Source organism: Microtus oregoni, unplaced genomic scaffold (assembly GCF_018167655.1).
Source record: "Microtus oregoni isolate MIOR12 unplaced genomic scaffold, Mior012 000005F_ref0000423, whole genome shotgun sequence".
Classification (NCBI taxonomy): domain Eukaryota; kingdom Metazoa; phylum Chordata; class Mammalia; order Rodentia; family Cricetidae; genus Microtus; species Microtus oregoni.
The window spans coordinates 66,282,861-66,309,198 of NW_024543064.1; the positions used below are offsets into that span (position 1 = coordinate 66,282,861).

The following is a 26,338-nucleotide window of genomic DNA, read 5'->3' on the forward strand; positions in this document are numbered from 1 at the left end:
GTAACAAGATTTTATTATATTTACTTTGAAGTACACAAACGGCTGACAAGCGGTAAGAGAATGCTGCTGAAGTGAAATGAATACATTTGATGTTATCCACAACACAGTGTCCTTTGTCTTAATCCTTCTCTGCAGACTTCCTAGATACTAGAATTGGGAGGTGAGCTGTGACAGGGGCGGTGGGAACACAGTGGCAAACAGGCAGTAAAAGCTGTGTTCCAGCAAGGTGCAGCTTTTGTTTTTACAAAGTGTGACAAGAATTGTGACTTTGTTGTGACCTTGCACCTGAGCCCAAATAATATATGCTGTCATCAAAACAAGAGCAGTTTCAGAAAGCTAATCAGGATCCTATTTGCTTACAAAGTAATGCAATTTAACCAATCAACATGGCTGTCTTTATCTCTGTTGACCAGTATCAAAATAGCAATGCACTCACATGCTGACAACATAAGAATGGCCACTTACACAATGAAGTAGAGATTTTTACATCTTATTTTTCGGTGCACACAAAGCATTGCTTATTCACAGCCCTTAGGCAATCTTTAGAATACAAGAAAGCTCATCACATTATCCCCTTAGATAATATGGAGCTGGTACAATATGCCATCTTAAACAGAGCCAATGATTAGAACCCATTGAAAAGATTCTGAATTCTCATCCCCAAAAGGCAATGCTTTAATTCCGACACACATCTATGTAAGAAAGAAAGGGAGCAAAATGAAAAGTGGGTGATCACTGTGCTTCAATCAGGTTGTGTGCGTTCCTCCTGCGTTAGCGGACAGGCGGCTATCAGACCATGGACTGATTAGGATTTGGGAGCTCCTCGTATTCCTCAGCATAGCGTTGGTAGTGATCAGTGAGAAGAGGCTGATTGGCTTCATTCTTGGTCCTTCTAGAACGGATCAGACAGGAAACTCCCATAAAGATGACAGCCACAAGTAACAGTCCAGCCACTACAGCAATCGTAATGATTTCAGAAATAGTGAACTCCTGACCTGTTTGAAAAATAAGATGAGATGAATGTTATTGCTATTCCAAAGTTGAAGACAAGACAACTCAAAGAATAAAGACCCTGTGCAGGGTCAATAAAGACCCTGCGCAGGGTCAATGGGTATAGGAAGAATTGCTGGTTTTGGAATCTCGTTTCATCAAGTCCCAAGTTTGGTGATCTTTCATGATATTTTGGTACTTTTGTGGAGGAAAATTTACAATTGAAGGTCTTTAATTTTAAAATATCAAAAATCAGTGTTTTTCTTTTAATAGATAAAAGAAAGTGGCATGGTCTTATGAGTAACTGGTGACATCACAGGTGTTTAAATCGAAAACTCATTCTCAACTTGGCTAGAAACATAGCCTCTCTCATGTTAGAATTAACTTCAAATTTTCAGTTTTGTTATTTTCAAGATGAGAAGTAAAATACCTCTAAAGAGTATGAAGATTAAATAAAATAGAGTGGTGTTTGATTATCTCATTACTGGGTCAGAGTGAGTACCCAGTAAATAATAAACTCCCACATTTTTATTCCCAAACAAGAATCTATGGGAAACCTTCATATCTAATATAACACACCAAGCTCAGCACACTGTGAGGACCATACCTTTAAGATGACACATTTGCTTTCGGAGAACACCACAGTAAAAATTCGCTGACAACACTGACCTGGCCATTGAACTTCATAGGCATATCCCAGGTTGTCTGAAGCAGTAACAAACATCTCTGTGTTGGTAACTGGAGGCCAGAATGGTACCATGTTATATTGCCTGTTATGTCCAATGGGAGCATTTTCCAATGGGAAGATAGAAATATCTAAAATATTCCAGAGGAAACTCGTAAGCAGGCAGGAAGTTGATATCAGAATAGTTGCTATGCTCTGAAGATGGCGAATGTGCAAGGAGCACGAGGAAAGTGTTTTCAGACTTTACAAGAAATAAGGGTACACAGCAGGTTTCACTGTAGAACAGGGTGAATGTAGCACAAACTGTATCACAAATAACAAAAACTCAGAAACAGACATGGATTCAACCTGAAGATCAGAAAAGCAAAACAGCCAAGTCACTAGCGAGCTCTTACCTCTAAGAAATTTTCAGACTGAAAGAGAGCTAGTTCCTGTCTTATACGTGCTTATTTTCCACTACTACCTGGATCTGCTACTATGTTGATCTTGTGTAGACCAGGGTGGGCTTGAACTCACAGAGATCCAGAGATCCATCTGCTTCTGTTTCCCCAATCCTAGGATTAAAGGTGTGTGACCCCACTTCCTGGCCTCTAGTGACTTAGTTTTACCTTCTGGTCTTCAGGCAATCTTTATTTATAAAGCATAAATAAAATACCACTATAATAAACACTGGTATTGCTAGAACCTTTAAAGTCAGAGGACTTGGGTGGTACTGCTATGTAAGAACCTCTCCAGCTCTTCTGTGTTTAAACTATAGAAGCTACTTTAAATAAATCCACAATTTATTTATAATTTGCAAATTACTCAGTGGTCTGTAATTCAAAATTGAGAGATGGTTGCCTTGGACCTTAAATATATCTGTGCAATATTTCTTAATATTTCTTTTTTTTCGAGACAGGGTTTCTCTGTAATTTTGGAGCCTGTCCTGGACCTAGCTCTTATAGACCAGGCTGGCCTCAATCTGCTTGCCTCTGCCTCCCAAGTGTTAGGGTTAAAGGCCTGCACCACCACTGCCCAGCCTGCTGTAGTTTTTTAAATGTTGTTATTCTGACTTCAGATTTTGATAATTCTACAATTCTGATTTCAAAGAATCTTCAATATGTTTAAAACTTTGATAAAGTTCAGAAAAACAACTCTGTCCTCTCTGCTCCTGGACTATTTTTAAAAGTCTGCTTTTGTGGGAATGTTGCATGATTCTTCCCCATTTCTTACTTTAGCTTTTCTCATTAGTTCTTGGCCTCCTTTCCCAAGGGATGTTTAGAAATAAATGGGATATGTGGGAAGGTGTCTGATTGGTCAGTTCTCATTTTTACTCAAGTTTTCAGCATTGACTTTTTCTATTGTTTAAGACTATATTTTATCAGAAAAATGCCACAGGCTAGCTACTGTTTATTGATGGCCTTTCTCTACCAACTGACTGCTTGTGTCTGAGAGTCTTTAGACTGCCCAGAATTCAAGAAGAGGGGTTGAGGGGATGATAAGAAAAAAAAAATTCTGCTTTAATCAACAGCCTTTAGATTAGATCTGGGGAACCTTTACCAAATTTATACGAATGAGCAATAATTAGGTTTTAGCCATTGTATGAAACACAGAATAGTACACATTTTCATGGCTTCTACAAAACTATAATAAGAGAACACTTCTATTCCCTTTGAGATTGGGAATGACTGCATAGATATTACTTATATATTTTTGGCTAGTTCTTCAAAGCCTGTACTTAACAGGAGCTGATTTTGTTCATTTCTAACCTATGAATTCCAGTTTATGTAGTGTTACAATAAAAATAATCAAGTGAAAAAGACAAGATCTTGATGGAGGAAGGTCATTGGCTAAAAAAGGCACTGCCCTGGCCCATTTTATTGGTTAGAGGATAGGTGGGAGGAGTAGACAGGACAGAACTCTGGGAGGAAGAGGAAGTGAGGTCAGAGTCTCGACAGCTCTCCTCTTGGGAGAAGACGCCTGAGAGAGACGCCATGCCCTGCTCCTGGGATGAAGCTCCGACCTAGGATGGACATAGGCTAGAATCTCCCCGGTAAGCGCACCTTGGGGTGCTACACACAGATGATTAGAAATGGGCTAAATTAATATGTGAGAATTAGCCTAGAAGAGAATGGGCCAAGCAGTGCTTAAAAGAATACAGTGTCTGTGTAATTATTTCGGGGCATAAGCTAGCCGGGCAGGGGTGCTGGGGTGCTGGGGAAGAGGCCCCGCCGCCCCTAATACTACAAGATCTGAGTAAATTGGGAGTGTGGGGATCATGGGAGAGGGTAGAAGGGAGAAGAAAAGGAGGGAAATGGAGAAAAATGTATAGGTCAATAAAAACAATTTAAAAAATAATCCCATGAAACACACTCAAAGTGATTGCTATTATTCCAAACGGAACAACTTGTTCTGACAATTATTAAGTTGAACACTGGCGAGATTGGCAAAAAGCAAGTGCCCGATGTAAAGGTATATGCTAAGGAGTGGGGAGTATGATGAAAAGTTAGGGAAATGTCAAAATGTAGATTACTGGACCTGGGTTGAATCATAAAGATATTAATTTCTTATTTTATTTTAAAGAAATTACAGTGGTTTGAATGAGAATGATATATTTAAATGCTTAGTTACGAGCATGTAGATCTGTCTGAGAAGGATTAGAGGATTAGGAGGTGTGGACTTTTTAGAGTAGCTGTGACATTATTGGAGGAGGTGTGTCAACGGGGGTGGGGTGGACTTTGAGGTTTCCAAAGCTCACTCCAAGTCCTATGCCTTCCTCTCTCTTCATGCTGCCTATGGATCAGATGTAAACTCTCAGCTACTGATGGAGGAAGGTCATTGGTTAAAAAATAAAGAAACTGCTTGGCCCTCATAGGTTAAAACATAGGTGGGTGGAGTAAACAGAACAGAATGCTGGGAGGAAGAGGAAGTGAGGTGAGACGCCTCAGACAGAGGCCATGCTCCCCTCTCCCGGGCAGAAGCGATGAAGCAAGCTGCCAGGTCAGACATGCTGAATCTTTCCCGGTAAGACTGGTGCTACACAGATTATTAGAGATGGGTTGATCGGGATATGAGAGTTAGCCAGTTAGGGCTAGAGTTAATGGGTCAAGCAGTGTTTAAAAGAATACAGTTTGTGTGTTGTTATTTCGGGGCATAAGCAAGCCAGGCGGCTAGGAGCCGGGCTGTGGGAAAGGCCCGCAGCTCCTACTACAAGCTACTGCTCCAGCACCATGCCTGTCTGCTTTCCACATGATGATAATGGACCATCACTCTGAAACTACTAAGTAAGCACCCAATTAAAAGTTTTCTTTTATAAGAGTTGTCTGTGTGATGGTATCTATTCATAGCAATAGAACAGTGACTGAGACAGAAAGTAACATTATAAGTAAGAAATTCATTGTCTGTTGCTGTTATGTATTTAAATACACATGAAATATGAAGCAGGATACCAATTAATAAATTCATAACCTTGCAAGTATTTATGTGTGAATTGCCTGTCTGAATTCATTTTTTTGAGACATCTTTGTAGGAGAGACCCAGCCAATCACCTTACTTGTAGGGTGGGGTCCCCCGAGGATATTTCTTACTTATAAAGATTGTGGGTGCACTCCAGGCCGCCCCTTCTGCTTTCCTGTTCACTGCTGGAACCTCTGGTTCTGTAAGTCTATTTCCCAATTAAAGCTGTATATATTTATTACAATTTCTGTCTGTCTGTCAATTTCATTAATTTACGCCGATACACTTGGCGTCTGTTGAAATATGGGCGGCGGGCTATGTCCCGCCACCCGGCTAGCTTTACACCCAAAATAATTACACAGAAACTGTATTCTTTTAAACACTACCTGGCCCAGCCTCTTATTGGCTAGCTCTTACATATTCATCTAACCCATTTCTCATAATCTGTGTAGCCCACAAGGTGGCTTACCAGGGAAGATCTTAACCTGCGTCTGTCTGGCGTGGGAGAATCATGGCGACTCCCAACTCGGCTTCTTTCTCCCAGAATTCTGTTCTGTTTACTCCACCCACCCAAGGGTTGGCCTATCAAATGGGCCAAGCAGTTTCTTTATTAATTAACCAATGAAAGCAACAGATTAGAAAGAAGTCACTCCCAAATCACATCTCCCTGTATAACACTGGCCAACTTCTGAGTACTGGAATTATAGTCACTACCATAAATGACAAATTACTTGTTTCTTAAATGATTTCTGACAGAATAACATTTTGATCAACACATGGATTGTTGGTCTGGAAAGGTTGCAACAGAGCTTTCTGATCTACATAAAGAAGTGTGAGGCCCTCGCTGGATAGATAAAGCAAAAGAGAGCTAACCTTCAATACTGTGTGTGCATGATAAAAGCACAGAAGCTAAAGTTCAGAACATTTCCAAAACATGAAAATTTATGATGTTTAAACTAGTGGAAGCACTTTCATGGTTTTGAAAAGCAACATACTTCACTTGGCTGAGTAGGAACGCAGTAAATGAGGTCTCTAAAATAATATTTTAAAGAATGCAGTGAAATGAACTTGAAAGAGATTTCCTATGGCATGACATAAAAACTCTTAACTTCTCAAGACGATCAAATTTTCATTTTTTTTTGAGGCCATAAAGTAATATAACTCAGAATTACAGATTACGGATATGGCATGTTTAGTGTTTTGTGGAACCCAAGAATAGGTCTGTACCTTTCTTCTATTTATATTAAAAGGAAATGAGAAGGTTTGTTGGAAAATATGGGTAGGAAAAACTTGGAGCACATGGGAGTTATCTTTTCATGACAGGAATGCCAGCAGTGACATCTTAATGGTAACAGTACTGAGAGACTTCCACAGTATTCAATGTGGTTTTCAGTATTTGGCAATGGCTGGATGGGAGAGCTACTGCATCTTTATTTTGCAGCCTATTTTATGGTTGTCAAGTGCTAGCTTATATTGATAGCAACACCACCAGAATAATCCCTTTGCGAAGCCTGCAAAATCATATAAAAGCACCTCACCGGCGTTATACCGCCTCAGCCATTCGTCAAAGACTGCATCAGTGAAAGTATGCAGGAGGACAAAAATCGGATCATTGGGAGACAGATGGGTTTGTCCTCCTGTTCCGTTCAGGAAGAGGTGGGCCAGGTTGTGAAGGCTTCGGACAGCAGGGTCATATTTCCCGGTGGGATCACTGTAACCTATATTTTAAAGTAAGGATGAATATAGTAGAAAACATTGTGAGTCAACAGCATAGATTATATTAGGAAGCTATTTTTCACAGCTCGCCAGGCTAAATATTGCCTCAGTATAATAGTGTTGCCCCTTGTAGTAATGGCTGATGACATTTGCTTGCTATACTCAGAACTAGGTTAGTTCTGAGCTGGTGGTGTGGTATTCCAAATGTAGCTTCTAGGTTAACAATAACAACCCGCAAAAGACAGCAGTCAAAATATATGAGTGCTGAACTTTGACAAGGCACAGACTTTTCTGCATGGAAACCAAGACAGTGAAAATCCCCCAGTTACTGCTTCCACCACTGAGAGCATTGCTGTCACTGACCTGCAAACTCTCCCACCTCCCTCCTTTTTAATGACTGCCAGCATATTTATTTTCAGAAAATTAATTTTGTGGGGATGCTAAAATGCCCTCAATTTCTCTCTTTTTCTACATAGTTTAAAAAATCTGGAATGATTGTTGTTAAAATATTTAGAGAATTTTTAAATCCCTCTACATATTAGGCAGATGAGGATAAATGCCAGTTTAGGTCAGAAAGCAGCTGGGGCTTGTGATCTGTGATAGAGTTAAGTGTATCTCATTGGGTTGAACTTCCATGTCTATATAGTCGCTCATTCATTTACTCATTCATTCATTCATTCATTCTCCTAGTTTTTTGACTCAGGGAACATAGTCAGCATATTGCTTTTAAAAATCAGTACTGTATTCTTATAGATATCAGTCTAGTATCCATATGGAGTAAATATTGAGCCAATTCTGTTGGTGAATTAATATGCTTAAATAAACATAAGGAGAGTGTACAAATTTGATAGCAAAAGGGAATAAATTTGAAGTTAGTGATTGGAGTTACAGCTTACGTATCTCTGAACACAGAAGAGAGAGAATCATTCCTGTTGAAAGGAGGGTGGTGCATAGCACCGGTGTGATGCTGGCACTCAAGGGGAATTCCAATAGTAACAAATTTAAAATTAAGTTAGACATAATTGTACTCCTCTAGAAATTTGAATGCATTATCGTTGGCTGTCTCAGAAAGGCACTACACCTATTTGAACTGCACTACTTCAACTTAAAAATACTTCGACTGCTACGAGGAAAATCAAGCTAAACCTCAGTAGACACTTATTTAATTTTTATAGACTTTTAACATTTGTTATAAAGTGTTTCAACTCAAATAAAACTGCCCAAACCAGACTTTACAGGCTGTCAAGCAATTGGAATTTAAATTGTTAATCTTACCTTTTAAAAAGAAACAATTTGATGATTACGAAAGTTACCTGTAATGCTACACTGTGACCTCATTACACAGGAAGCCCACTAACTGCCAGGCACTAAGTTGGAAAGACTATAGAAATCTAAGGGGTTTGAAACAATAATTCTCCATGATTTTTTTCTCTGATAACCAAATATAATCTGATATTCCCCTTACTTTTGAATTTGAAATTGTGACTAAATCAAAATCAACAGTCAATTCATATAATCCCATGTGATCAATGTGGCATCCAAATGCTTTTTAAAAACATCCAATTTGGGGCTCTCCAACTTACTCTCCTAACTAGATTAATTCAAAACACCCGTTTTTCAATTGTTTGTTTACTTGCCTTCCACTGTGTTTCGAAAACTGTTTGTAGAATTGGAATAAAAAGGAGGTGTGTCAAACACGCCAACCTCCAAACACTGGGTGACATCCTGTGGCGCAGGAAGACGCTGCACTGCTGGTCTCCCCACGTTCCCAGCTGGGTTTCTCCTGATGGGCCCACCCTCAGTGCCTAGGGAGGAAAGGCATGCACACAGTTAGAGAATGTCTACAGGTCTGGCTACTGCTCTTTCATATACAGTGAAAATACTGAAAATTAGATCCTTGTGGAATAACTAGGAAAAGACACGCTCACTGTGAAAAACATTTAAATAACCCTGTCCTGCTTCTGTGAACTGAGACAACCTGATATATCAAAACATTGGAAGAAAACAATAATCACGTTGACAGACATGGGTCTGCATGCTGCTAAATTCAACAAGCTTTATTAAAAGAATATAAGAACATGAGAAACTGAGTTTTGTTAAGAATAATCTTATAAAGCTAAATATAAAACTAAAATATAAAGCAGGCCATGGTAGCACATGCACTTGGGAAGCAGAGGCAAGTGGCCCTCTGAGTTTGAAGCCAGTATTGCCTACAAAACTAATCCCAGGACAGGTAAGGTTACACAGAGAAACCCTGTCTCAAACAAACAAGCAAACAGGCAAAAATACAAACAAACAGAAACATTAAAATATGAAAAATTTTACCCAAATGCCATCTGTTACAAGTCTTCAGAGAGGTAAGAAAAAATACCCCCAAATCTCCTTGGAATTTTGTGCTTATTTCAATCAAAAATTTTTTCCACCTTTTTAAAAATAAATTAATGTCATCAATAAACTTTTTGAAGGGTAGTATGGATGCCTTAAGGGAGGGAAGAAAGGTAAAGAGAGAGAGAGAGAGGAAAGGGAGAGAGAGAGAGAGAGAGATGAGAGAGAGAGAGAGAATCATAAAGAATACATTTTCCAGGAACTCTAAATGACAAAATGACTGTGGAAGAACTTCTGTAAGTAAAGTCAGAGAAATTCTGTAAAGCGTGTAGTCTAGAGAGGGACAGTAGCAGAACACCGTACGCTTCATTCTGTTTGTCTCATGAGCACATAAGCGTGCTCATCAATCCTGGCACAGTGCCAGCTGCTTTCCAGGAAGGATTGACAAGGAGTTGGTGCACACTTTGCTATGGCTCTTTGGTGAAGAGCTTGCAAGGCGCAGAGCAAGCTGTAGGGAATGATGGAGTTAGACCAGAGCCACATTGTGAAGAAATCAGGTTCCAAGCTCAGAAAGTAACACTTAATTCACTGGGAAATGGAGGAACTGCGGTGAGTGGGGCAGAGAAAGAATGGTTAAGAGCACATTTTACGGCTCGCTATGGTGATTGATAGGCTCATAAGTGCTCCACAAGGACAAAGCAGATAGCCCATTGGCCTGCGGGGGACAGCACTGCAGCTCCAGTTGGTCTCTCTTTTCATTCACAAATGTCTTATATTGAATCCTGTGCACAATGTCCCCTATCTGTTGCATTAGCATAACAACCATTAAATACCATAGCAATAAAACATAGACCTCTGTCTGTTAGGAGTGCAGTAGCCACGTACAGTTTGCAGTATAGACTATACTCAAAAACATTCAGGCATCACTAAATCTAAAGTTCAACTTTTAGCTGTATTTGGGGAATTATAAATAAATCCCATGAGGCTTGGAAGTATGGTCTACTTTGGTTGCAAGAAACCACACCCTAGTTCACCTTTTGATATTTTATTGTTGAGACTTTGGGTAGTAAAAGAAATTGGTAGAGCCATTTTGATTTTATCTCAGTGGTTTTCAAATTTAGTTGAACATGGACAACCTCTGCTAATTCAGTCACTAATGTCCTATGAATTCTAGACTTGTACAGTTTCCACACTGGAATGAATGAGAAGTTCAGAATGTGTGAGGGAAAAATAGATTTGAAAAATTCTGTAAAGAAAGAACCATCACTTTTTGTATGACGAATCATAGATGCATTATGAGGGTGGAAAGAATGTCAGGTGTCACTGACTCAATTTCCCAGCCACTACATTTCATGAAACAAGTAAATAACAGTGTGTCTGGAATTTCTAAAGAAATGTCCATCTAAGAATATGCATGTTACAGTCTCCCAAAGATGTCAATGAAACTATAGAAATGAATAAAATCTTCTCAGACAGAAGTAGGATAAAAGAAATAATTTCCGTGAGAGTTTAAGAAGACATATAGTGCCGGGCGGTGGTGGCGCACGCCTTTAATCCCAGCACTCGGGAGGCAGAGGCAGGAGGATCTCTGTGAGTTCGAGACCAGCCTGGTCTACAAGAGCTAGTTCCAGGACAGGCTCCAAAACCACAGAGAAACCCTGTCTCGAAAAACCAAAAAAAAAAAAAAAAAAAAAAAAAAAAGAAGACATATAGTAAGAATGTCATATTGTATGAGAAATATGATGTGATTGGTAGTGTCTTCCTGTATTCTTTATTATGTTTGATTTTCAAAATTAAATGTGTGTGTGTGTCTATGTGTGCACATTTAGAGATCACAGAGTCCCCATGTGGGCTCTAGGAATTGAATTCAGGTTGTCAGCCTTAACAACATCAGCTTTTACTTTTACTTGACTGTCTTGCCAGTTTTTTTTTTTTTTTTTTTGGTTTTTCAAGACAGGGTTTCTCTGTGGCTTTGGAGCCTGTCCTGGAACTAGCTCTTGTAGACCAGGCTGGTCTCGAACTCACAGAGATCCGCCTGCCTCTGCCTCCCGAGATTTTTTTACCATGTTCAATAAACATGATGTTTAATTTTTACATCTTGAATTGTCACAGTGGACAATCTTAAAATTTGTTTAAAAAGGAAAAGTACTCTTCAATTTTCATGAAATTGTGAGGTTTGTTAAATAGAGTGATAGCAAAACCTATGACAAAACAAAATACTTTCGCTGTTATTTTTTCCTTTTATGTCGTATTTTCATGGGCTTTAAATTTTCTTTTTCTTTCTGGACTGGGAAGATAGTCAAACTCAGAGACCTGAGTTTGACCCAAGATCCCACAGGAAAAAAAAAAAAAGTGAAGTACATCAGGGCACACTTGCAATATCAGCATTGGAAAGGCAGAGACAGGTAGAGCCCCAGGCTTGTAGTGAGTCATGGATGCGTTCTGGGGCAGTAAGAAACATTGCTTCCCCACTCCCCTGCTCCAGAGTCAGATGGAGCCTAAAGCCTGGCTTTAATCACAGCCCTTGAGAGACGGAAAGAGCCTGGCAGTTAAATCTCTATGGGCTACATAGTGAGATGCAGGCCAGCTAGAGCTACACAGTGAGACACGGTCTCAAAACTAAAAGAAAATAGGCAGACAGAGCTAAAACAATGACAATTGATGGTGGCCTATGGCTTACACATACACATGTGTATTTACACACTCATGAACATGAACACACACAGACAGACACATGCCACATGATTATGTCTAGCCACCAACATGGCAGGAAAATATCTAAGAACTCCCAGTCCTAAGCACAATAAGCCTGGTGAGAAAGACGCATGAGTTAGTATATGAAGACACTGTGACCTTCAGTTTCATTCCTCTGTCACAAGGTGGAACCAATTGCTCAGGTGTTAGATTGCTAAGGAAATATTCATGTATTATCACATTTCTTATATTAGTACAAAACTAAATATTTTTCTAATGATAAAAATGTACTCAGTTAAATATATTTAAACTATTCTCTTTTTAAGTGCCTAAAGAAATACAAAAATTTATACATAAAATACAAGCAGAATAATATATCACATATGTAATAATAAATCATAATCTTATTTTTCATATGGAAAATCAAATATTTTTTCTGGAAATGCCTGAAGTAGAAAAACAAGAAATAATAGAGAACACCAACAATTAAGACTGTGTTAGCACAGAGAGGGTAACTGTGTTTCATGGAAGAAAATGGGAAGCTCATGAACAGACCAGTGTACAGCAGAAATGTTCTGTGTCAGAGCTGTGTATGTTCTCTTCAGGAGAGCTGGAGCTGAGTCTGCAGGCATCTTTCTTTTCTCGCTTGTATCCCTATGAAAAGTATCCCTTTTGGATGTTGGTTCTCTGAACAAGCATGGAATTTTCCTTTTATTTTTGCTTCCTTCTTGTTCTGCTCCCAGAGCACTCCCAACTAATTTTTTGCATATTTCAGATATTCTTGCAGGATATTTTCAGTAAAACCCCAACCCAAGACACATGACTGCTAAGTAGTGCTTAGTGTGTTAAGAGGATTAATGTACTCTAGGATTTTTGAAACTAAAGTTAGCAATGTACTGATCAAATTGCTGAAGAACAATAATAACATACACAGATACTTATTTCCCAGGAGCACCGTGTACACTGCTTTGCATCTCCTTGGTGCTCAGTGTGCACCTGCACTGGCAGCAGGATTCATTCTGAAGAAACAGGCCTTGCAGGAGCACAATCACTTTATCTAATAAAGAATAGTGAATAGTATCTCTGTCATTCGGGTCTTACTGTTGCAAAGTGTTCCCAGGGTGTCGTAATCTTCTAAGGACTCGCAGACCACTCTCCATTGAGAAAAGACAGAGCTGGGGTTTATAAGAGTAGAATCAAGGCTGCTTCTGGATCCCATTAAGTCATCGGTGCAAATATCGCAGACATTTTTCCCAGTTGCAAAATTCCAATAAGGAAGGGAGAAAGAAGGCTCCTGCAGCATCTCCTAGATCACAGAAATCCATTAGTGGTCCCTGTTTCTACTTACGTCTTTTTTCTTGGCTTGCTTGACTCTGGTGTCCTTTTCTGTTAGCTCTCTCCATGTGCTAAAGAACCAGTGCATGCAATAATAATATCTAGGATCCCAGAGAAGTTAAGGACCTTATTGAACAAAGTTTGTAATTTAGTTGGAGGACTCATATAGGTAGTAGAAGCAATGAAACTCACTTCCTGAAGAAATTTCTACAAATAATTTGGGGGAAATACTGTTTTCATTGTTGGCAGATAACTGTATTTCTATTGCTTTTATTAAAATTTTTGATGTTTCTATCTCTTTTGCCTTCCTATTATTTTTACATGTCTCTCCCCTTTCTCCCTCCGCCAAGATCTGTGTAATAGTTCTGGTTGTTGTGGACTTTGTAGACTAAGCTGGCCTCAAATCCACAGATTCACCTCCAGAGTGCTGGGATTAAGGCCTGCACCTCCACTGCCTGGCTCCACTTTCCTGTTTTTAATGGAAGCACTGCCAATTCTTCGCATCATGTGACCTCAGTTTTGAAATGATTTGTGGAACAGTAAGTATTGGGGTTTTGTTTTGAATGTGGTCTGAATGACTGTAGTTAGGTAGAGTCTGGTTTGCTGACAGACTGCATATTTTGTCTCATACAGATTCTGTTTGCAAAGCTCAAAAGTTTTGTTTAGAGACCTACCCTGCAAAGCTGCACTAGGAAGACGGGAGTCTGCCTGAAGCTTACAGACAAAATGCTAAGCAGATTCAGAATGAATTCTGTGCCTGTTGTTTTTAAGACCAGTGACCTAGTTTCCACTTAGAAACCATCTCACACTTTTTGAAAATGCTTGAGACCAAGGACGCATGCTCCTTAAAACACTGGTGTGGGAGGTCCTTCTGTCTATGTGTTGCTTTTATTGGTTAATGATTAAAGAACTGGCATGGGAGGAGAAAGGCGGAGTTAGGGAAAACAATGGAGCTGCCTGAGACAGACACTGGGAACTTTGCCGGAAAGCCACTGCCATGTGGCGATACACAGATTAATAAAAATGGGTTAATATGTAAGAAATTAGCCAATAAGAAGCAAGAGCTAATGGGCCAGCAGTGATTTAATTAATCTAGCTTTTGTGTGATTATTTTGGGTCTAAGCTATCCTGGGAGGTGGGGTCTGCTGCTACAAAACACTGCCTCCTTCAGAGGGTGAGATTTAGTGCAGAGCTGCTTTTACCTTAGGTAACTTTCAAGGGCCTGTGTCTTTCTGCTCCTTTCCTGTGTCTCCCTTTTGGAAGGCAGCTCCTTATTCTTGGGTGTTTTCGGGCTCAGAAGCTTTTCAAGGTACCCCCAGCTGTTGATCACTAAAAGTTTGTATTACTCATACAAAAATAATCACTGTGCTTTACAAAAGTTAGTGACAACTGCCAAGGGCTCTTTGTAAGTCAAGACCAACTGTGACTGGGCAGCTGACATTTGGGAGCCAGAGCACATTCATATGGTGTTGTGTGTCACAGGTAGCCTGGAACGTGATGATGCCTTGTGCTAGAAAATGGAAGTCATCGAGGTGGAAGTTACAACAGCAGAGTTCAGGCTGGAGACACTTCCTGCCCACCTTTCCAAATTCTCATATGCCATTGGGAAAATGCCTTGAGAGGATGAAGATCTACAGTCTGTTACTGATGGCAGATTTATCCACTCACAATCTATTAAATGTCTTCCCTGTAAACAGAGCCTTAAATACGATGCTGAGAGGAGTGGATGGACTCATTTAATCACCTTCAAAGTAAATACGGACAGACTCCTGTCTGCTATCTTTGTATTGCAGTGCGAAGTAAATACGGACAGACTCCTGTCAGCTATCTTTGTATTGCAGGGCGTCACTCTGTCCCGCCCAACCACTGCTTTTCCTTGAAATGCTAGCATAGTGCCCCGAAATTCAACAGTTTTTTTTTTTTTTAAAGAAGATATTAGTGAATTTTAAGACTTTAACTTTGGGATTGAGATTCATGACTAATGCTTCAAATAGGAAGCTAGTTGAGTTTACAGACTGAATAATTGAGATCCAACAATAAGCAGTTTTATTTGGGGCTGGATACTGCTCCTAGGGCCTTTTGCTTGCTAGGCAACTGCTCTTTATTTGAGCTAACCTCGCAGTCCCTAAACCATTCACTTTCTGAATGACAGTACTTTTCTCAAGTATTTGTTAAGTTAGTGAAAAGGCAGCAGTTATATATTTACCATACTAGATATTCTAGTGTCTTTTGAGTGTATCTGCTTATAAAAAAGGCTTGAAGTTACTGTGCTTGTTTGAGGTCTACTTTACATTCCTCTCCAAAATGCTAGTTTTCAAATGACAATTTGTTTCTAAAGATATGCCATTTTGAGGTCCTTTTAGAAACTATATATATATATATATATATTAAAGGTGTGTAAAATGATATTTTGATATATTTGAATGTGTGTATGTATGAATTTATATATGCATATATATATACACACACACATACACACAATGGAGTAAAATGATTATTACCCCCAAGAAAATGAACACACCCATCAGTTTTTATTTATGTGATGCTTTTGTGTGGGGCTCTTCTGTAAGTCTTAAAGTGGTAGGGAATATGAAAAAGTTTAGTTCAGTGGACATGAAAGGAACCATTGACTTTAGAACCATCAGCTGTTTGAGGGGCTATGTGTGGATAGAAGAGCAAGGCACAGTGCACCCCTTCCCAGGAGGTGGCACCTGCATGCATTCTACAGGTCAGGACGAAGGGCTGGAAGCTGACAATTCCATTGTTTCCTAAATCATTTCCAAACTTTCAGTTCTTGGCCAAACAAGGTCTCCACTGTTTTTCTCATCATTAGCATTCTTTCATTTCACTGCACAAAAGATCAAGGTTGTGGGAAGAATCTTACCTGGAAGTCACAAGTATCCTGACAACGTGATTGTTTTGTCACAGCTCATTCTTGTCATTCAGCACAAAGTGAATCCCAATGATTTATTTACACGTAGGGACCTAAAAACCAAGACGGAACATACCTGCATGTCTCTCTCCAGCTGCAGCAGATGGTACCTGTGCCATGTGAGAAAAGCTGGTCCTTCATGAGAGAAATCCACATCGCCAAAGCTTTCCTGCCCTACCCCAAGGAAGGTTTTTTTGACAGAATAATAGTGTGTCCAAACAAAGTAGTTGTAGATGGAAATGTTCTCGAACTGTGGTGTGTTGCCATCTGGTCCCAGTATGTCTTCTGACCTCCTTGTGGCAATGACAAATTGAGGATGCGTTGTGCGCTTTGCCATATCCAAGGCTCTCACAAAGTGGCTCCTTTCTTCTGCACTTAAGTCAAGAAGATTTCTCCTGACTTTAAGGATGGAAATGTTAAGTTGTGAAAATCAGCACAATCATATTACAACATGCTGTGCTCCCTCCAGTGTCCATTAGTTCATATGTGCTCCCATTCAGATCTTTTATAAGCTATTTAACTGCTTAAATATCATTTCCAAGATGCTTGGGACCAGATAGGTTTTGAGTTTACAGATTTTGAAATATTTTCTTGTACATTATATTTTTGGGATTAGGTCCAAAGCGAAATGTAAAATTCATTTGTTTCATATACACTCCATTATACACGCCATTATACACATAGCCCAAGACAATATGAACTATAGTTTCATCAGTTTGTGTTTAAAACAAAGCTTAGCAGTATGGGACTTTCTATTTGTGATACTATATTGGGCTTGGAAACTTGTAGAGTTTGAAGAATTTTGGAATTTTTGATTATGGATTCCCAATCTGTATGTTATTAAAAACACTCCTAATGTAAACCGTTGTTTAGACTTATCTCTCTACCATTCCCTCTTTTCTCAGCAATTTACTTTAATGGGGCCCCAGATCTTAGTAGGTCCTGAGACCTTATTACAACCAACTCCATGATGGAAATACCAATCAGTCTATAAAACTCATCACATAGAAAACACCACCTGCCAAAACTAAAACAAAGGCCTAATCCATCGACGTCCACAGAGCTTTGGGTAGATCTATAAATGTACTAGCTCTTCTTTTCAGTTTCTGTAGTTCTGCTTCTGACTAACTGATATTGTTAACTGAATTATCCCAGCACAGAACATGGTTTTTGTGCATAAAAGCTCACCCTGAGGAAGGCTCAGGGCTACACTGGCATCCTGAGTACTCAGTGTAGTCACTGGCCAGCTAATAAAGACGTTCTAAAGCCTTGTTCAGGCAGTCTTCTATGGTGCATACCCTGCAACATTTACTCTTGAGTCTTTAAAATCTTTTTAAATCTTACATGAGGATGTGTGGTTCTGCGATATTGTCATATTTATTTTTGTTCACTATTGGCGTTTTTTGTTTTAATTTTCTACTTTTTTTTGAGACAGGATTTCACTGTGTAAGCCTTGATATCCTGGAAGTGACACTGTAGACCAGGCTGTCCCAAAAGTCAGACATCCCCATGCCTCCTTTTCCTGGCTTCTAGGATTAAAGGCATGTGTCACCACTCCACAGTGGAATTTTCTACTTTCTAAACATCATAAATCTTATAAAAACAAGGCAGATGAGCCCAGCATAGTGGTTAAAACAGAGTTTTCTGTATTTTGGCACATTTTCTTAGGCTCAATTTTCCTTTTGTGGTATTTGAATAAAATGAACTCCTGTTTTCCAAAGACACAAAGATTAAAGAGAAAACACACACACACACACACACACACACCACACTTAGACCAGGATGTGGATGATAATAAAGTCTCAAAAGATAGTCTGTGAAACCCTTGGTCATTGTCTGAGACATGTAAAACCAGCAAGTGCTGCTGCTATTACTGTTTTATGCTCCACACACTTGATCCTTCATCTAAAATGCAAGAATTCCATCACCACTGTGAGGAACTATGGTTCCCATGGCAGCTCAGAGAGGAGAGACTGCCTTGTTAGAGTTAGATAGATCTCAGTGGGAATACCATGCTTGCCAAAGGTCCAAATCGATGAGTTTGGCCTTTCTGCATCTAATGGACAAAGATTAGCATAAACACCTCTAGTGATACAAAATCAGTTCCCAACACATAGTTACTGCTCAAGCATTTTTGAAGGAAATACTTGTGTGTGGAGATGACATAAACAAGTGTGTGAGGACCAGAGGAGAGTGTCAGATGCTCTCTATCACTCTCCACCTCACTTTCCTGATGCAGGGCCTCTTGCAGGCGTTCATGACATTTTGGCTAGACCTGTGGTTTTTCAAAACTCCATAGATTCACCTGTCTCTCACCCTTAGGCCTGGGGTTACAGGCACATGTGGCCATACCCAGTTCCTTAAGTGAGTACTGGGGACCTGAAGTCAGGTTCTTCTGCCTCAGCAGCAAGTGTTCTTACCATTCACTGAGCCATCTCTCCGGACCCATGGAAACACTATTAGTTAAAATGTGGGTGGGTTCAATCCCAAATTTCTATACCAGACAAGGTTCTTCAACTTCTTAATTTTCCTTTTGCTTAACTAGGGAAAAATAGTTGAGCTTTATGATTTGTAGGTGTTTCCTGATGTAAGCGATTCAGGTTCTGTATATTGTGTATAACCTTGTAATTGAGTGAAACTGCCTCCCCCATCTTTCCACTCACCTACGAGAGTTTTCTGGTCGCATGCAGCTCCTCTCCACCCAGGACGGCAGGTCCCACAGTTGTGTCCTGAGAAATTGCCGTTGCACTGACATGTCCTATTGAAGAACTTAAGAGGCCAGCCCTCTCGGTCATCTTTGCCATCGTGGGGGTAATGGGGGCTGTGAGGCCGGGAGTCTGCGGTCACAGACTCACACCTTCCCCTTCCTGCCGATGAGCCACAGGGGTCAGTCCCAGGTCCAGAGGAAGGAGACAGGTCTGGGCAACACTCTCTACTTCTCAGAGCCTCAACACTGGTACACTCTCGTGGAAACTGAGCCCAGGTTTGATGAAAAAGCATCAGGGAGAGGAAGATAGAAGCCAGGGGGAGGACTTCGTAAGATTTCATTCTTCTAGAAGAGTACAAGATACAGATAGAGTATGGATACAGATCTAGTATGCTGCTTTTTGCAGGGAGGAAACTGAGGTACCTAGATCAAAGCCAGCTGAAAAAAAAAAGGCAAACAGAGTTACAAAACTTTTTTTGAATACTGTTCCCAACCTACTCCAAAATGGAGTCCTTCCATGTGAAACAATATTACTAAAAATAAATAAAAACAATTTACTTTTAAATATCAAGCAAAATACCTAGATCACTGAATCCATTCTCCTGGTATTTGAGTTTTCTTATGTAAAACTTCTACTTGCAAGAATCTAGTTCTAGGGATGGGGAAGTGGCTCAGTGGTTAAGAGCATATATTGTTCCTTCAGAGGAACTAAGTTCAGCGCCTTGTGCCAACATCAGGTGGCTCATGATACCGTGTAACTGCAGCTCCCAGGGTTCCCCTCTGCTCCTTATGGGCATCTGCACTCATGTGCACATATCTATATGCAAACACATAATTTAAAAAGAAGACAGAGCTAATCTAAAAAGACTTAACCTGGATATCATTTACTGAAAGCATCTACTAGTGACAACCATACTAACATTTAACCATGGATCTGAAAGGGAAATCGGGAGCAGGCACCTAGCAAGCAAATCTCCTTTATCCCAGTTCAGCTTTGGCCACAGTTGACCCCCAACAGACCTGCTCACCAGTACCTTCAACTTCAGGAGGGTTTCTCTGCTGTCCTCCTTCTGAGCCAGTGTTGGATGTCTGCTTGTCCCCTGGTGCCAGCTGTTAATTGCATATGGGTTTCTGCCAGACAGTAAATCCCAGACGATCGCTCACACTGGGAGGGGCTGGTTCTCTCCTCCAGCTCTCACTAATCCCTTCTCACACCAGTGAATTCTCCTGCCCTTTAACTACTCCTCAGCACATGACTCCCGCCCCACTGGTTCCCTTGTGATGGCTAAGGTTTTAAGAAAAGGTCAGACACACTGATTTGGAAGATGTGTTAGAGACACTGAAGAGCTTTTGTTTTCATTGTAGCGATTTTATTTTTTTCTTTATCTTTATACTTAAGGATGAAACAAGGTGAAGTCCTTTCTCAGCCACACAAAGTCCAGGTGGGACTGGTATCCTCTGGTAGCTCTTAAAGAGCCACTTTCCCCTGAAACTGAAAACTCATGAATAGGTAGTCAACATTCAGATGTAAGCCTGAGTTTGGAATACATGATTACACATGTAATCATGTGTAATTTGCACAAAGCTTGTCAGAATTCACGATCAGTGTTGGCTCTTCTTTTGATGCTAAGCTAGAAGTGTGCAGAAAACAATATATAAAATAACCCGATATGTGTTTAGCAACCAAAAGACAGCTAAGGATCTGTCTATAAATTAAGGTAAGAAAGAATAAGAGTGCTTGCTTCTGTTTCTAGTTACTTATGTATGCCAGCATTTAATCTGTTAGAACCAGAATTGTCAAACCATGTTTGATACAAGAGTGCCTGTACATCTGGTCACTCTTGTTATTTTCAAATTTTAATCAGTTGTGCCTACAGCCTAGTAATGTGAGTACGTACTAGGACATTCTTTTCAACGCATAAAAGAAACAAAATATTTATGTTGATGATTGATTACATACACAGTGGACAAACACGTTTTTTCTTCTGTATCTCTAGGCGATTCGAATCTCACGAATGAAACCATTCCTGTATAAGTAGGCTTTAGTGACTAGATTTCCCCCACTAGCGCTGTCTCAAAAGTGTACTTGAGTTGCTGCATGTGAAATCCTACAACAAAATTTTATAGTTCTTATGGCAGTTTGATATATTATTGTAATAATATATAATAATATATTTACCCATTCTCCAGTTATTAGACTTTTGGGGGTGTTCTCCTGTATATTTTTTGTCTTGTGAAAAATACCCCTATAAATAATCGTTAAATGTTTTCTGTTGAATATTATATATATTCACGGTAAATATCTGTAGAGGGAGTTGTTAGTCTTGAGGCTTGGGACTATGTATAAAGTAATTTTAAATTACTTTCTAAATTGTTCATATCATTTCCCATTTTCATCAGCATTGTTCAAGGTTGCTAACACTTAGTATTAATAGACTTATTTGTCAACACTGCATTGAATTCTTTACCTTTATTCCCAGCCTCACTTCCTGTGGTTTCAATTATTTGTAGTCAGCCAGTCTGAAAATATTAATCAGAAAATTCTAAGTATAAGCAGTTCGCAGGGTTTAAACCATGTGCCATCTGTGTGGAATGATGAAACCTCATACCAACCATCTGGACCCGATTCATCTTAGTTCTGTTTCCACCCTCTGTGTGCTCCTCATTCTCTGTTATTAGCATGCTGCTCTGACCTCTCCTTAGCTCCCTGGTTCTTGTGGTCTCCATCGACTGAATTTGGATGGGAGTCACAGATTATAGTATAAAATGCAAAGGGAGGTTATTGTAGAAGAATATGAGGCATTCTTAAGGATGGATTGTGACAATAGCCAGAGAGACAATTATGTCAACTTACATATTTAGATATCTTGTGTGTGTGTGTATGTGTGTGAGTGTGTGTGTGTGTGTTTAATGTTTTTATTTGGGGTGGGAGACAGGAGGGAAACAGGGTGAGAGAAAAGACTGGAAACAGGCAGCCTGCTATGTTCCCTTCTCAAACAAGAACTTTCATTTTGACAGCAGGCTCACCGAAAGGGCACATTGAATTAGTTCTTGTGGGAGAGAAGAGTGCTAAACCTTTAGAAAGCCTCCAGTAACAAAATAACCATATACAGTGTGTGTGTGTGTGTGTGTGTGTGTGTGTGTGTGTTTAGTTCAATGTCATATCCCTACCCAGGGTCAGACAGACAATTCATATCTCCCTGTTTTGACCAGTGGTCAATGACCTGGGGTTTGACTCCTGGTTTTATAAGCTGATTATGAAGGGGGTTCAGCCTCGGTGACATTCCAGCCTGCTGATGTCTGAAAAGCCTGAGGAGTGGTTTCAGAGATTATCAGGCCAACTATAAAGATACTGAGATGCATGAGTTCAAACAAGTTTTATGTATTTATCAATGACTTTATGATGTAAGAGCAATGATGCTGGAAGCCTGGATCCTGAAGACAGCCTAGAAGTGATTCTCTTCACAGAAAAGGTAAAAGTTTTATTTGGTAAGGAAGAAAAAAAAACCAAACCAAAAATATATTGACATTTCTAAATTATATAGTAAGAATGACTACAACTAAACAAAGTAGATACAAAAATCATTACTCGGTGTGATTTCATACATTCACTGGGAGGTGTGGAATGTATTCTCAGATGATAGATTAGTGAACCTTCTGCATATTATCAACTAGATAAAACATCAAACATATATTTTTAAGAGGTTTATTTTTATTTTATACATATGTGTGTTTTTGTCTGCTTGTGAATCTGTGTACCATCTGCATGCAGTTCTTGCAGAGGCCAGAAGAGGGCATCATATCCTCTGGCACTGGAGTTGCAGAGGTTTGTGAGCTGCCTTGTGCCTCTGGAAAAGCAGTTAGTACTCATAATGCTGAGTCATCTCTCAAGGCCCCAAAACACCAAATATTAATTGTTATGACTTTTCATGAGCACTCAATAATTTTTACCTTGTTTCTAGTTCTTCATTATCACTGGTATCTTAATTTTAGAGATAATTTAATTGCTGTATTTCTCCTGTCTCTTTCTTCCCCTTTCTTTCTCCAAGTCTTCCTGTTTACCCCTCACCATTCTCCTTCAAATTTATGCCTCTTTTTCCTTTTTTCTAATACTTTTTTATTACTTTATAAATAATACCATTCAAAATTTCCACTTCTTTCCCTCCTGCTCCCTGTCCCTCTTCTCCCTCCCCCTCCAATCCTAGGAGAGGCTAGAGTACACTGCCCTGTGGGAAGTTCAAGGCCCTCTCCCCTCCATCCAGGTTTAGAAAGGTATGCATCCAAATAGACTAGGATTCCAAAAAGCCAATACATGCAGTAGAGACAAATCCCAGTGCCATTATCATGATATGCCCTCTTTTTTCACTAATTGTTATGAACTTGAGTGTTGTGTGTGTGTGTGTGTGTGTGTTTATTTTCATTTCCTTTTTATTGGTAATAAAGAGTTCTTTTTCATACAATATATTCTGTTCATGGTTCTCCCCCTCATCTCTTCCCCCTTCCTTCTCTCCCCACCATCCAACTCCATGCCTTTTTTCTATCTCTTAAGAAAATAAATGTCTTCCCCTTTCCTTCCCTACCCACCATCCAACTCCATGCCTTTTTTTATCTCTTAAGAAAATAAACAGGCAAATAAAAAAGACAAAAATGAATACAACCAAATGAACAAACTAACAAAGAAAAAATAGGTGAAACATATATATATATATATATGTTTCATGCATACACATACATACATACATACATACATATATACATACATACACACACAATCCATGAAAACACAAAATTGGAATCATAATGTACAAGCAAAAGGCCAGTAGAAAATGTCAAAAAACAAAGCAGTATGAGACAAAAAAGTTCTCCAAAAATACATTTGAGCTCATTTTGTGTTGGGCATGAGGCCTGTCCTTGCCTGCATTACTCATGTCTTTTGGTAAACTTGAACATCAGATTGATTCCTTAGTTTCTCTCTCTCTCTCTCTCTCTCTCTCTCTCTCTCTCTCTCTCTCTCTGTGTGTGTATGTGTGTGTGTGCTTGTTCTTGCTGATTCAAGTGTGTGTATGGAGGCCAGAGGTCAACCTCAGACATTACTCCTCAAGTGCTGACCACTTTGTTTTTAATGGCATGGTCTTTATTTAAGGGTAGCCTCACAGATCACAATCCTCTGCTCAAATGGAGAACAGCAACCGAATCCTGCAACTGGAAGAGAGGCCAGATCCATGCTTTACATCAGCATTTATAGTAAAAGGCCACACCCAAGTAGGTGAGTAACTTAAAAGCTACTGGCTGTAGGAATTCCTATAACACTCCCTGTCTCTTCCTTCCCTTTCAACCCTCTCCCATCGTCCCCATGCTCCCAATTTACTCAGGAGATTTTGTCTTTAACTACTTCTCATGTAGATTAAATAGATATATGTCTCTCTTAGGGTCCTCGTTGTCTAGGTTCTCTGGGATTGTGATTTGTAGGCTGGTTTTCTTTGCTTTATGTCTAAAAACCACTTATGAGTTTATACATATGATAATTGTCTTTCTGGGTCTGGGTTACCTCACTCAAAATGATGTTTTCTAGCTCCATCCATTTGCCTGCAAAATTCAAGATGTCATTTTTCTTTCCTGCTGTGTAGTGATCCATTGTGTAAATGTATCACATTTCCCTTATCCATTCTTTGGTGGAGAGGCCTTTATGTTGTTTCCAGGTTCTGGCTATGACAAACAATGCTGCTATGAACATAGCTGAGCACATGTCCTTGTGGCACGATTGAGCATCCTTTGGATATATACCCAAAAATGGTATCACTGGGTCTTGAGGAAGGTTGTTTCCTAATTTTCTGAGAAATTGGCACACTGATATCCAACGGGGCTGTACCAGCTTGCATTCCCACCAGCAATGCAGGAGTGTTCCCTTTACCCCTCAAGCTCTACAGCATAAGTTGTCATTAGTGTTTTTGATCTTGGCTATTCTTAACAGGTGTAATACGGAATCTCAGAGTTGTTTTGATTTGCATTTTTCTGATGACTAAGGATTGTGAACAACATTTCCTTAAGTGTCTTTTAGCCATTTTAGATTTCTCTGTTGAGAGTTCTCTGTTGAGAGTTCTCTGTTGAGATCTTTAATCCATTTTTTTATTGGATTATTTGTTTGTTTGTTTGGTTTTTTTTTTGATGACCAATTTTTTGAGTTCTTTGTCTGTTTTGGAGACCAGATCTTTGTCTGATGACTACCACTCTAGTTTTTTAATGCAGATTCTGGGGATTGAACTCAGGTTACCACGCTGTGGGGTATGCGCTTCACTTCCTGAACACCTCAGACCATTAGCTTTTACATTTCTTTATGTTTGAAGTACTGGACGTGTAAAAAAACATGCTGAGTTTTTAAAACTTATGTTGAGGCTATGGATAATTGAAGAGATTATCCATTCCTTCACTTCTTCCTGATAATGGCTATTGTCTGCAAGTAATAGTTTCCAAGTTGAGTAAGGGAAAATGAGTGTAAGTGGAGTTTGGAAATGTGACTCTGTTATGAAAGCCACTTCTCTCTTAATATTTACTAATGCTACTTTTTATGATCTACTTTTAACATTTTATTTCTTTACTTTAAGACAGAGTCTCATCATGTAGCACTGGCTGTCCTAGAACTCACAATGTTGACTATACTGGTACAGAACTTACAGAGATTCACCTGTGTCTGTCTCCTACGTGCTGGTTAGCAGGAATATGTTACCAACTTGGCTAAGTTCAACATTTTAGTTAGATGCATGTCACTGTGGTCCATTTATGACATATACATTACTCTGTAGTGAATACTTGCTGTAAACATGAATTCTGTCCCATTTGTAAGGCTCCAGGTTGAATCATGCAGGTTTAAATGTTCACTGAGCATTTGTCTTCAAGTTTTGAGTCTTTATCTTAAAAATGCCTCAGAATTCTAGGGGGCACTCACACTTATCCATCAATATTTCAGGTTTCTTACCCACTCAGGGCAAAATTATTTGTGAAAAATGATAGATACAAAATAATATTTAGGTTGTTTTTTTATCAAAGGCTTTGAGTTCATAAAAATTGACTTTCTTGTCAGATTAATTGTTGTGGAATATTGCTTTACATTGTGTGAAGATGTGTCACTGTGATTTGTTTAATAAAGAGCTGAATGGCCATTAGCTATGCAGGAAGAGGTTTGGTTGGATTTCTTGGGACAGAGCGCTCTGGGAAGAAGAAAGGAGGGGTTGTAAGTCAGATGCAGGGAGAGCAAGACATGCTGGCAGGGAAGGAAAATTCACAAGGCACGAGGCGACAAGTAGATGAATTGAAATGGGTTAATTTAAGTTATAAGAGTTTGTGGAGCCTAAAGAAAGAGCTTTCATAATTAATAATAAGTCCTGTGCCATTTTATTGTGAACCGGTGTCCCAAAGAACAACCCCCCCCCTACCCTTACTAGATGGTTATTTCTATTAGATGGAAAAATTGGTATGACGAACCCATGTGCAGTGAGGTCACTGCCTCTGTCTTCCAGCATGT

General features: G+C 39.5%; 1 protein-coding gene across 1 annotated transcript; it reads right to left on the reverse strand.

Moving 5' to 3' along the window:
- Positions 1 to 49: 49 nt before the first annotated feature.
- Positions 50 to 19,160, reverse strand: Tyrp1 (tyrosinase related protein 1). The gene is made up of 7 exons (XM_041652825.1): positions 18,776 to 19,160; positions 16,189 to 16,511; positions 12,947 to 13,151; positions 8,464 to 8,631; positions 6,649 to 6,828; positions 1,660 to 1,806; positions 50 to 995 (listed from the first exon to the last, which is right to left on the reverse strand). The coding sequence occupies exons 1-7, from the start codon at positions 19,158 to 19,160 to the stop codon at positions 790 to 792; spliced, it is 1,614 nt and encodes a 537-aa protein (XP_041508759.1). The 3' UTR covers positions 50 to 789.
- Between the last annotated feature and the right edge of the window lie 7,178 nt (positions 19,161 to 26,338).